Here is a 14153-nt window from a genome sequence, read left to right as displayed (position 1 = left end):
TTTAATTCTTTCAGATAAATAAAATTGCATAAATTGTATCAAATTGGCCAAAGTATTTAAAACATGATTTTTTAATGTTAAATCCATTGTTTTATATAGAATTGTTCTATTGCCTATAGCCTATTGATGGAGTGTAAATCACGTAATTCTTTTTTCTGTGAAACAAAAGTTAAAAATAGTTATACTAGTTTTCAGTGACAATGGCATAAATTATAAACCAAATATGAAAAATGTCCAAAGTCTTCGTGTTATTTTTCGTGACAAAAATTTGACTGCACCACAGGTGGGGTAAAATGCCCCGGCCCACTCTGATAAAGCAATTTGCTTTATACATTTACAGCAAAATCAGAGTACAAGCAGCTTTAGCTTAAAATAAAAAATTTAAAAGCCTAAAATATGAATATTTATTAATGAACCATGCTGAAAACCAGCCTATTTGAAAAATACTGTTAGCTGCTAACTGGCTAGCGAAAAGAGGTGTAGAGCAGCAGGTAGGCCTATGACGTAAATTTGTGGGCCAAATCGCGCGGAAACGAGTAAGCGTTTTAGCACTTCCGGTTCCATAGTCCTTTTTTTAATTTATTTTTATTGGGGTTTTTGGTTAAATGGCTGAAATAATGTCTTTGGTGAACACAAGCTCAAGATACTTTAACATTTTATTCTTCAACACAAAATACAGCAGTATTACTCCCCTCGTGAATTTTTAAGCTGTTATGTGTCTTGAAAAAGGCGGTTGCTAACAAGTTGCTAAATGGGACCAGAGCTGTTGATAAACAATGGGACTACAGAGGCTGTCTGGGACATTAAACATCATCACGCATAACAGGTAAACCCAGTCTGCTTTTACAGCCTCCTTATGCTTATAATTGTGCTCTTATAAACTATTCTAACTGAAACTTTCTGGGAAAATGTTGTTTAGGCCTAGATAAAAACTGAAAGAGTTTTGGAAGCTTATGATGGTGATGTTGAAGTCATGCGACCGTGGTGTAGTTCGTTTATAGCCTTTAGCTTTTTACTTCTGCCTATTGTATTTCGGCTTCAAAATTCATAAAATTTGCATTCATCTGTGAAAACTATCCATAAGCCTATGGAAAAATCCCATTGGGTTTTTGTCGAGGTAACCAGCGTGATACTAACTGCCGATTGGCCTACAAAGTGACGTCATACTTGCACCACTCTATACTTCTACATCACTCTTGTCAATGTAGTCTATTGAGAATGAGGACATGCGTCACGGTAGTTTGCTGTCACGTGACGAATTGAGCCCACCCACCATTTTGGGAGGATAGAGCTGGTAAGTCCCGCCCCTTCCGCAAAACCCCGCTGGACCTCAAAGTTGAAAAACCGTCAATGCAAGTGAATGGGAGAAAATAATTATTTTCTGGTCCCGTTTGAATTGTGCCATGAATGTGAACATATGTTGTCTGTGAATTTTTTATATAACTTTTCGTGTAAAGAATGATACAATTTAGCGGGTAGAAGTTTGATACGGTTAGACTTTGTGTGAAAGCACTCTGTGGACTACAACTCTCGACGCGTTTGAAACGTCAACACCACTAGCACACGGATTAGCTCACGGATCTTGCTAAACATGGCTGTCTATGGTGCACTTCACCGCCTTCTTTCAGGGAGAGGACAAAATCGTTGATGTTGGCGAAAACCACGGGTAAGTCAACTTTATGGGGTGACGTCACATAGGCGACATGTAGTCTTTCTCGTTATGTCTTTTCCACAACCGCTAGCCGAAGAATCATACAATATACTGTCAAGCTCGTAACATGAAGAGTTATATAAAAAATTCACAGACAACATATGTTCACATTCATGGCACAATTCAAACGGGACCAGAAAATAATTATTTTCTCCCATTCACTTGCATTGAGGATTTTTCAACTTTGAGGTCCAGCGGGGTTTTGCGGAATGGGCGGGACTTACCAGCTCTATACGCTATCGGTTGCTAGGGGCAACAGTGTAAGAGCGATACAGAGACGGATACAAATTGTAACGGATATACGGATAGAAATTACGAGAAAATTAAGAAGAAATGGATAAGAATGTGGCAAAAGAAAAGGGTCCTTACAGGGAGAAACTTACTACCAATGTCAAACAGAGGTATTTAGAAAAGCTGGCTGATATTAAAAACGTCGACTCATACGAGCTGCCTGCAGCTGAATGGAACAGAGACCTAGACTCTTTACCACCTTGCACTTATATGGAAATAGCTAATTACTTGGTTTTTGGCATCAGCTATAACAAAAAAACTGTAACAAATGGTTCCTACGGTTTCCACGACAATCGTGTGAGACACTGGAGCAGTTTTTTTACACAGCAGTGTTTTCCAGGCATTCTAAAATAGTGCGACAACTCTACTACCAATACAAACAATGCACGGTGCTGCCGCGGGTATCCTCCCAAAATGGCGGAAAGGGGAGGAGACGCGGTCTCTGGGGGCGGGGCGCTGTGTCGTGACGACATCTCCTCATTCTCAATAGCAACAACAAAAACATATTTTAGCTCCATGGTGGTTATTTTTGGGAAAATAGTAGTGTTATACCCCGGGTATTTCTCCCCACTCTACCCTATAGTGTTGTACCCATAGATAAGGCTAGATGTCTTTCGGCGGAGTCTGAACGGCATCACTGGCGGCCATCTTGTCACAGGCAGGCTTTCTGGCGGGCTCTGTGGTACCTGATGTAAGGTGAGTGAAGGTTCAGCACGAACACAAATACTCATATCTCGCTGAAATCTTGACGGATTTACAAACGGTTTGGTTTCTTACAAACGTTATTAATGAGGCTATAATTATGAATGCTTGAACATGTATGTTATAATTATTCATATGTATGCAGTGTCATAACTACATCTCTGACGTTTATAACAAACCAAACTGTTTGAAAATCGGTAGAAAATTTAGCAAGTTTTAAAAAGTACATGCAGCATTAAAACACAATGTTATGAGTGAGCGAGCTGCCTGTGGCAAGATGGCCGCCACGTGCGGACGTCGACCTCCATTGGCCAGCAGCGCGCACGAGACATCTAGCCTTTATTATATGGTATCTATGGTTATACCTACATGTCTACTTACTCTTATTAGAGTGTTGGTAGAGTATTAGTAGACTGGTAGGGTTAGGGTTAGAATAAGTTGACACGTACTTGCAAAGTTACTTATAGTCAGTAGAATGTCTGCTGGGGGACCATCACAATAAAGAGTTAGCAGATACTAAGCAGACAGTCTACTAATACTCTACTGAGAGTTAGTTGCAAAATTACTTATAGTCAACAGATTGTCAAAAGAAACCATCAAAATAAAGTGTTAGCCTACCAATTAGGCTACAGTAATGAATTACTTAATAATTACACCCAACACTGCATTCACCTTGGTGGGGGTACGAGGAAACAGCTATGACAGTAAGATACATGTTGTAGCTCAGACTTTTAGCAATTAAATATAAATTAATTCCAATTGTAATCAATACATATTCATCATTGTATCAGCTGTATTACTATAGGCCTATTATAAGCCTTAAATTAAAACCTATAGGAATACCAGTGAATCTCGGTCATTTCCATACTGCATATCATTATGAGCTAACCATGTGATGCAGCAGTGAAAGACATGTGCTGCGCATAACTGAACCTCTGCTAAAGCACACATATAACCTATCTAATCATTTTTGACATTGTCACCGTTGGTTGAAATAACAAGGAGTGAAGAAAAACAAAAACCAAACAAAACCCAGATTATCTCTTACAGATATCTGATGGCAGCTGTTTTTACAACTGCTCATTCTTTCATGGCCTTTAGCTGATGTAAGCGCCTGGACTACCAGCTGTTAGGGTTGAGATCAATTTGTTGGTGGTCAAGCGTAACTTGGACCTGGACCTGGACCAGTAACAGTAATGCGCATAGCACAATATATCTTATCATAATACAATTTCTGTTCATTTTATTTTACTGTTTTATTATTATTTTTATTATTTTATTTATTTTTATAATTGGCCTTAGCCCTGGATAATTTATAAACTTTGGCTTTGATTCTGTTATTTATTTATTTGTTTGTTTGTTTATTTGTTAATTGACTCATATTTATTCTACGCTTCATATTAAATGACACATTTTACATTTAGGGACAGTAAAGACATGTATAATATTACAAAAATATTACTATTTCAAATAAATGCTGTTCTTTTGAACTTTCTATCCATCAAAGAATCCTGAAAAAAATATGTCATGGTTTCCACAAAAATATCAAGCACTGTTTTCAACATTGATAATAATAAGAAGAATGTTTCTTGAGCAGCAAATCAGCATATTAGAATGATTTCTGATGGATCATGTGACTATGACAAGAGTTATGATGCTGAAAATTCAGCTCTGCCATCACAGGAATAAATTACATTTAAAATATATTCAAATAGAAAACAGTTAGTTTACATTTTAATAATAGTTCATAATATTGCCGTTTTACTGTATGTTTGATCAAATAAATGCAGCCTTGGTGAAATGAAAAAAAATAATACAGCCTACAGTTTACTCTGTTGACTATTATAGTCACTAAGACTCTAATTATAGAGATGGCATCAGTATGGTTGTCCCAGCTTGTATTATCTGCACATGTGATCATCCAAACACCAGTTGTGTCCCTCCATATGAGAGGGAAGGTCAAATCTGACTTTGGTAATATGAGCTAACCATTTGTTTTGTCCTAAACGAACAAGTAGACTTCTCTTGATATGAATCAGTCAGACTGTAATTTAAATGTGTTTGAGGTGACACGATTTATTGGGGGAAGTTCATCTGTGCGGGGAGTTGAATATGGCTCCCTTTATTTAGAACACTGGGACAAGTCAAGTATGGGCAGAGGAAGAGCTCCCAAACACTCCTGCCCTGGTGGACATGTGTGTTGTCATTTGTCTCTGCAGCTGTTGGGACAAAACCTCACATCTAAACCCCCTGTGTCAGCGAGCGTTTGGGACATTTAGGGGACACAAGCAGGGTCTTGTCAGCCAACACATTTCAAACAAGTAGTTGTAATGGACTCTCGGCTGTCGAAGCAGATCCAGTGCTCCGTGTGTTTGGGGGACTTTACGGATCCCGTGAGCCTGCTGTGCGACCACACGTTCTGCCGACAGTGTATCAGCAATCATTCCCAAAGCAGCCGCTTGAGACTGTGTCCGGAATGCAGGCGACCCTATACTATGTGGGACCTCCGGTCCAACCGCGTGCTGCGGAATATGGTGAATGCCGTGAGGGAGCACTTGAGCGAGCAACAGGCGCTCAGGGACGGAGCCGCTTCGGGAGCAGACGGTGGGACTGCAGTGAGAGTGTTTGAAGAACCGGAGAAGCTGGTGTGTTCAGATCATCAGGAGAGACTCAGGCTGTTCTGTGAGACGGACCAGAAACTGGTGTGTCTGATCTGTAGGGACGGGGAGAAACACCAGGGCCACAAGTTCAAACCTGTGGAGGAGGCAGCGGAGCCCAGGAAGGTCAGTGAGTTAGGATTGAAAAGACATAAACTGTAGATATTACGTTCATTAAGTTTGTGTTTGATGCTACTTAAATTGCAGGTCATATCCAGGTCAGAAATCTGAAGTTTTTTGGTTTATATTTTGCATGTATCTAATCCCACATTGAAGACTAACTGAAGAGATGTGGTCATCTAAAAAGTTACTGTACTTAACTATTTGTCTATGTTGGGCAGTTATTGCAGCAAGTTTGTTCTGGGTCTCGGAGACCCTAGGGTCATTTACTGTTTCTCAGTATAATAAAATACTTGATTGAAGTGTGAAGTTGGTTCTTCATGACTTTTCACAATCTTAAAGGGATAGTTCATCCAAACCTGTGAGACTTTCGTTCATCTTCGGAACACAAATGAAGATCTTTTTGATGAAATCTGAGAGCTTTTTGACAGCTAAGAAACTACCACTTTGACACTTCAAAAAGTTCATAAAGAGATCGTAAAATAATCCATATGAATTGAGCGGTTTAGTCCAAATTTTCTGAAGAGACACGATCGCTATATATAATGAACAGATTGAATTTAGGCTTTTAGTCACATATTAACATTCATCAGTTCACACATCAGTTATGATAAATGGAAGCTCAAGCATGTTCGCTTGATGTGAGAGAACCAATGAGGTTTCATAGAAGTCTAAGATAATTTTCGATCACAAAACCATGATTCATTTTCATAAGAGGTGGTGAACAGGCTTACAAAAGCGAACAAAAAACAGCTTTGCCCTTTGTTTACATAGCAACAAATTAAAACTTATTATTAGAACTGTTAATAGAAAACACAACTAAATAATAGGACACACTTACAAGTTGTGATCCACAAACAACAGATTGTCCCTACAAAGTGGGAATTGCTCCATTCCAGGAGTTTTTTCTCTTATGTTCTGGAAGCTGTTCTCTGTAAAATGTGCAGCGCTCAGATAAACGTTGGGGTTATACATTTTCAGGAACAGTGTTTAAAATCAATTTTAATCACTCTAAGTTCGTCAGCCTTAGGAAAGTCAGTTTTGGAAACGGGGTGGACAAAACAACGTCTTTTCAACATAGCTACAACACTGTCTTCTCTAATGCAGTAAACCAGGCCTCATCCCCTTTTTTGTGTATTCCGTGTGCGGAGATTATTTAAATGAGTAACATTATGACTGTAGTTCATGGAAAGTGGATTCTGTTAAATAAAATATCTCCATTTGGACTTTGAGCTTTGTAACATTGCAGATGTTTTTTCATTCTCAAATAGCAACATTGCACACTAACTAAAGTTGAAAAAGTGGAAAAGCATAATAGGACCCCTTTAAGGTTGGAATACACAACTTTTGCGCAGGTTTTGGCCCCCATTTGCAATCTGTATGAGTCACTAGTACCAAAAATCAGTAACCAGTGTACAGATTAGAGTTGACACTTGACAGTTTCACAAAAAATCATGTAGTGTTTGATGGACACAGATTTTTTTTAGCTCAGAGGATATCAAAACGTATTGGATAATTTGAGCCCATTTTAGAAAACTTTTACACGGAAGAGGCACACGTTTCTACGCGGATTTGTTGTGTTTGGAACGACTTGAAAGTGTGAGTGATCCTCACTCGTTCAGTGTGATGATGCCCGGTTTTTTTCCATTTCCAAAGTTGGCAGTGTATTAAAATCTGTTCAGAAGTCTGTCCAGTCAAGTATTGTATTCCAGCCTTAATTAGAAGAAATTCGAAAGATATGTATAAAAATGTTATTTAAGACAGCGCAAATACCTGTGTTTACATCCTGTTTTCGGTTTAAGTCCAAAGTAATCGATTGCCGAGTTCACGCGCGTGATCATAGGTAACTAAACCTATGCACGTGAACTCGGCAATCAACTACTTTGGACTTCAACCGAAAAACAGGATGTAAACACAGGTATTTGCGCTGGCTTAAATAACATCATTTTTATACATATCTTTCACATCTACTGCAGTCAGATTCACTCGTGTTCACTCTGAAGGAATCACTCACATTTTCTGTGCACTTGTAATGACACATCAAGGATGTTAAGAGGCTAAAAGCAGGTTTAGTACTTGCCCCATTGAAGTCAACAGGGTGCAAATTTTAAAAATAGAATAACTCGGTGTAGGCAACACCGATTTTTGTCGTTGTTCTCTGTATTGACAGCACTCCAAATGTACAAAAAAATGAGCTCAATGTTAAAATTGACCGGAGTTCTCCTTTAATGCTAAATCCTGAAGTATCCCTTTAATTGTTTCAGAGATTTTAAGTATGGAACATTAAATAATGACTTTTATTATTTTATTATTTACTTTTTTTTTTCATTTAATTTAAATAAATAGAACCAAAATTATTATTATTATATTATTATTTATATTTGAATATTTGTTTACTTTGGTAAAAAAAAAAAGCTTCAATAATATTTTACTGGAACTAAAACACAATAAATGATTAGTTATTTATTAGGCCTAGTAGAAAATATAAGAAATTATTGTTCTCTATATATGAAAGAATTTAAGGGGAAAGTAAGAGGTTAATTTCAAATTTACAGTCATTATTTTTACATTGTCATCATTGGGGTCTCTAGGATCTCAAGCTTAAAAACAAGTCTCATCTCAACAGAACATGAGGGTTAAACCTATTAAAGTGTAACTTCACCAATTTTCAACCCATTTTGTATTGTTACGGTAGTATTGTATTGTAGGCTACTGTTTTGTATTGCCACTTTGTTATTGTGGGTAGTATATGTAAATTAACAATGTTTACTCTTTCTCTGTGTAACCTGGACCAAGAAATTCACATTTATTCATCAGCAAAAGTCCGCCAGATAACGCAAAACACGTCATTCGGTGGATTTTCGACAGCTGCATGGCTTTTGTGAAAACAGGAGTTTCTTTCAGTATTATTTTCAGTTCCTAATACACTGTGTTTGTTGTCATCCAGTTTGAAATGTTGACTAAAAACACTGGGGTTTTACAGATTTTTGTCGCGGTATTCTCTCCATATGTATATACGATTCTTTGCAGTTTTTAGCCAAAGGAAATCTTTTTGAGTGAAATGGTTTAAAGGTAATGCCTGAAATATGAAATATCTTGTGTGTTGTAGAATTTATTGTTAGAGCCTCTGAGTTTCCTGTCAAAGGAGAATGAAGACCTGCAGACTCTTATCAAGAAACAGACAAATGAGATCTCTAAAACTGAGGTGAAAAATACACTTTACACAAAAGAGTGAAACAATCTATCAACATCCCTCTAAAGACTCCATAAAGGATCACAGCAGGGTTCATTACTATCCGTGATTCTTTTTTTTCCTCAGGAAAGGTCTCGGCAGCTCTCTTCTCAGATCTCTGCACAGTTTGAGGAGATGCACCAGTTCCTGAGGAAAAAGGAGGAGCAAGTGAAGAAAATGTTGTTGAAAGAAGAGAAGGAAATGATTGAAAAGATGAAAAGAAATAAAGCAGAAATAGAAGAGAAGCTGAACGATGGAAGAGAGAAGGAAGGGATTCTACACTCAGTCTTTGAGTCCGATCAGCCAGACGGGTTTCTGCAGGTTCAAACATACATTTGCATTCAGCACAATTTGTCCAGTTAGCTATGTCCAACATACTTGCAGTACGCTACAATAAGGATTAAAAGGGAAAAATATGTTATACCATAATTTTAATGTTATTCAATATTGATGAAGAAATATAATTTGTCTAAAAATTAATAATTCGATTTTATACAGTTTGCTTTGATTAAAAATCACACAAATGTGAGTTTTAATCAGACTTTTTACCCTTCGTTGTAATATAATAATAACCTGCTGATTTAATCACTATAAACAAAACTGACAATCATAAACATGATCCTAAATTATATAAATATTATAATATAGAAATTAGGTAACACAATTTCCGCTACACATCTTACATGTAGTTACCGGTACTATAGTAATAACAGTAAATTATAAGCAATAAACCCTAAAACAAACCCATACCATAATTATTTAGTAGGTACATCTTTGTAACGTATCCACTGGGAGGCAAGTTTAACGAACCAATGTGCAGTTTTAACCAAACAAACAAATACAAAGACTTGACATGACTTGGCTAAACTTGACTAAGAAACAAGGAAGAAGAAACTCACCATAACTGATGTCAAGCGCATATGCAGATTGATATCTAAAAAATTAGATATCTTATTTAAAATAAAATAAAATAAAATAAATCGTGGATATAAAATAACTAGCTTGGTTTGATATCACCGTCAGTTCATACTGCTGTTAACACTTTCTCTGACAAGTGAATGCGATGAGACCTGTTTGTTCATGTCACATTTAAAATAAAGCCTATATAGAACATTTGGAATAGTTAAAAAAATAGTATAATTTAATCTTTCTCGTTGCATGCAATGACCTCAACACTGTCAGAAATAATGTGCAAAAATTGTACCATCAGGGGTACAACAGCTTGTCACTTGGTCAGTACCTTTAACAGGACAACTTTACCTTCATTGTACACTTAAAAGGTGGATATTAGTGATTTAGAGATATATGTACCCTTAAGGTACTACTATGAATCGTTAAAGTGTGAATCAAGTATAAAGATGGCCCAGTGAAATACTGTTGTACCCCTAAAGGCATTTTTGCATATTTTTCTGAGAGTGAGGAATCAGATGTGATTTTTAGGAGGTAAGAAAGCACTAGCTAAGCACAAATTATTGCATATATTATACATAACATAACACTGGGTTATCCATAGCCGCAGTGATGATAACCATTTGCTTTGTCTGGTTCTTCTCCTGCAGTGGTGGACTGAGAAAGGGCTGGAATTTGTTGAAGAGATGAAAGAGAAAGAAAGCTGCAGTGAAAATAATGACTGTGCTTCTCAAACAACCAAGTATGACAATATACTGTAATGATTGAGGTAAACATGACCAATTCTGTATATATCCCATCAGTTACAATTCATCTCCTGCATTGTAGGTTCAAATCAACAGTGAAAAGCATAAATTTCACACCTAATTCTTTGTTCCTCGGCCTTCATGAGACTCATTTGCAGTTTATTGTGTGGAAGGAGATGCTGGGCTCTATCAAACCAGGTGAGGACATCAGTTATCTATATGTAGACAACACTATATTCAAATACATGTAAAAGTATATTAAAGATAATGCACACTAAATGGTGAACATAAGAGACTTCTTTCAAAAACAAAATCATACTTATTTTAAAAATATTTGACCAGTAGTTTTTGACCGGTAAACTAAGCTGCATTTATCTTTAAAATTTTTGTTTGTCTTTCTTAGTCCCTGATCGTAATGTCATACACGACTGTCATGACCCATACCTGAGGGTCTCCTCCGATGGGCGCAGCGTCATCCGCACATCCAAAAAGGGGATTTTTTTGCGTCACAAAGACTATAGGCCTCTGGCCAGGACCCACAAGACCTTCCAGTCAGGGCAGCACTACTGGGAGGTGGACGTAGGAGCGAAGATAGACTGGAGCGTGGGCTTTGATGGTGGCTGTATAAGCAACTTAAACAAGGACATTGGGCTTCACCTTAAGCATGACCAGGGCTACTGCATCAAAGAGTACGAGACAGTGACAGAGATCGATCTGACAGTGAAACCACACAGGATAGGGCTGTACCTGGACTGCGACAGATGTCAGGTGTGCTTCTATAATGCTGATGGCATGACTCTACTGCACACCTCCACATACCCTTCCTCCATCCCTTACTCGCTCAGCCTCTCTCCTGGAGCTTATCTGGCAGGGAAGAATGCTGATCCTCTGACAGTGTCCTGGAACTGATCCGTCCCAGAAACAATTAGACACTTTATTAAGAAGAAAAAAAAAGACCACAGGAGATTTTGTTCTTTATTTTAGACAACAAGGGAAATATATGGAAGCTTATCTGGCATTTCTGCCACATAAGAAAAAAAAATCACGCTTTGAGAAATAATAATTATGACATAAATTGTCAAAATGATCAGATACTGTAGTAATTATGAGAAAAGTCAACATTATGACAAGACAATTATAAGATTAACAAGTCAATGATTTTTATCTCATAAATTTTAACATTTTCATAATTTTGGTTATCTTATCATCTTAACTTTTTGTCAATTTCAACTTTTTATCTCATAATTATGACCTTTTTTTGTAACTTTTTTGTCTTATGTGGCAGAAATTGACTTCTATAGGAAATAGTCTAGATGCAGCTACCATAGAGCCACTTTCATTCTTTCAACATGGTTAATTACAGTAAAAACAATATAGAGTATATAATTATAGAAAATACGTCATATATATATATAGTTTATGGACTTGGTTTGTTTGATATTAGAAGTGTTTTATGGTTATAATGGTGTAACTTCTGCATGGAAGGAAAAAGCAAAAGCATTTTTGAACAGTAACAGCAACACTTGTGAAGTTGTCAAAATAATCAGAAAAAATAATACTGTTTATTTCATGAACGGGTTTTGGCGCATAGGCCTTCATCAGGGCTAAAAGATGCGCAAGGTGCACAGACTCATTTAAATACAAAGACAAAATTCAAATGTACAAACAACTAATAAGAAAGTCAAATGTATGGCAACAACCAATCATAAAATATGAGATAAGTGATCACAAGTGATCTTTGTCATGTGATTCCCTTGTCTTCTTGTGATCATGTCATGTGCTTCCTTGTTTAATGTGTTCTCATTGGTTCATTGTTTAATCCTGTTCACAGGTGTGTCTTGTCAAGTCATTAGTCTGTGTATTTATTGACCTCATGTTTCCAGTCTTTTGTCTTGTCCCTGTAACCAATGTCAGTGAGTGTCAAGTCAAGTTTTGTATTTTGTATCTGTTCACGTTGGGTGTTAATAAATACTGCACTTGGGTTTTTATCAAGCGCACTTTCAATGGACTATGTGTCACACTAGAGCCTCATCAATAGGGCATGCATGCGCTGAACAGTAACTTACTGTTAGTAACAGTAAACTAATCCTGGAACAGAACCTGCACCTAAGCATGTTATGTTCAGAGAGTAGGTTGCTTGCTATGGCTACTTACACACCCTGAAAGTGACCTCCGTTTTTGGAACTGAAAGTTGAGGTTATCCGTTTACTTACCCTTAAACATACCCGGGTATGTCACATAACCTGCTTTCTGGAATACCCCCTGTAACATTGCAGCTGACGTGTCTAAACAACACCAAACACTGTGCATTCATGGCCACAGCACTCATACTCTTCAGCACCACACACTCTTGTTTCTTTTCATATTTTATTGGGTATATTTACAAACACCAACATGCATAGAGCTGATTCACAGGGAATTACAGAACTCAAGAGTTGGTACAGAACATATTATGCTTTAAGTGTGCTACCAGCGATGGGCAATACCACACAGAGCTACGCAACTCATCACCACACAAAAGTACACACACAAGTGATAGAAAGAGAGATAGATAGACAAGAGAAACAGATGAATAGCAGATAAATTGGCATAATTAACCACAAACAATCAGTACACTATATTCATAATGCAACATAGCCGTTTCTTTCTCCAAAACATACTAATGTAATTCAAATCTCACAATTATAATGAAAATAACAGCTACAAGAAAAAATAATATAATAATAATAATAAAAAATGATTAAGTCATGCATCATTGCAGTTTGCCCTGTGAGGTAAGACTATGATACTAAATATGATTTTCTACCGAACCCCTGCTTATCTCTCAAACCATAACATTTTATTATATTTTTCTTCATTTTTAAAAGAGACATTAAAGTTCAAGCCAATTACAAAGTTAACTTCACAAGGAGTTCTGTCTCAGATTTTTTTCTAATATACCACCTAAACTATATCCTAAAAACAGTACCAATTGTCCCTGACAAAATCATAGATACTTAAATTGTAAGCTTTCATACGCTACACATACAGTAATGTGAATGCTCAGTTCTTTCAGTGCTCAGTTGATACTGTAGCTGGCTGCTTTTCTACATTTGGATGGAATCGTCCTGAAGGTAAATAAACCATGTGGTGTAATGGACAAAGCTGTGTTCCATGCGGACTGGCACGTTACCGGGACAAGATTCATCTTTCATTTTATCGAATATGTTTTTGATTAGCAGCTCAGCTGAAAGCAGTGCCAAGCCAGAGGTGTGACGCAAATGTATACTACACATGAGCATTCAATTGTGGGAACCACAGAGGGCCATTTAATGAACAAGAATTAGCAAGCTCTAATTTAAATCACCTTTCCCACTACAGCCACTGGCCATACCTTTAGCATGAAGCATTTTTGAGTGAATGTGTCCGTGCTCACAAATAAGTTGTATAGATGATTATTACCTTACATTTGCTACACACATTCATACACATTCATGCAGGTTTAGTATGTAAACCCCTGATTCGACGCATTATACTGATGCAGAATATCCATTCAAAAGAAAATCATCAATGCGATCAATCATATATGGGTTTCCCCAGCAACAAGCCTCATAAACAGTACAGTACAGAGTATGCATAGTCACTATCAAGCTCATGGTGATGTAGATCTTACCACATAAGCCATCACACTGTAAGAAATATAAAAGAATCATCTACACACTACCACACTAATATATTCGACTGTTACCATTGAGAGTTACAATAATAACAATAAGACAATAATAATGTTGGTCAAAAATGTTCAA

The 14153-nt window shown here is 37.0% G+C and overlaps 1 protein-coding gene across 2 annotated transcripts; it reads left to right on the top strand.

Moving 5' to 3' along the window:
- The first annotated feature begins 811 nt into the window (after positions 1-811).
- On the top strand, positions 812-12370 carry trim109 (tripartite motif containing 109). 2 transcript variants are annotated; one of them, XM_081387818.1, is made up of 8 exons: positions 812-826; positions 2600-2698; positions 4924-5487; positions 8591-8686; positions 8801-9034; positions 10273-10364; positions 10451-10566; positions 10772-12370. In XM_081387818.1, the coding sequence occupies exons 3-8, from the start codon at positions 5035-5037 to the stop codon at positions 11275-11277; spliced, it is 1497 nt and encodes a 498-aa protein (XP_081243944.1). In that variant the 5' UTR covers positions 812-826; positions 2600-2698; positions 4924-5034; the 3' UTR covers positions 11278-12370. The 2 variants fall into 2 exon arrangements, with proteins under 2 accessions (XP_081243944.1, XP_081243943.1); XM_081387817.1 differs by lacking the exons at positions 812-826; positions 2600-2698 and having other exon boundaries at positions 4692-5487.
- Positions 12371-14153: the final 1783 nt, after the last annotated feature.

Source organism: Scardinius erythrophthalmus (genome assembly GCF_964197995.2).
Source record: "Scardinius erythrophthalmus genome assembly, chromosome: 16".
Lineage (NCBI taxonomy): Eukaryota > Metazoa > Chordata > Actinopteri > Cypriniformes > Leuciscidae > Scardinius > Scardinius erythrophthalmus.
Note: the sequence above shows the minus strand (reverse complement) of the source record. Positions and strands in the feature narration are given on the sequence as shown.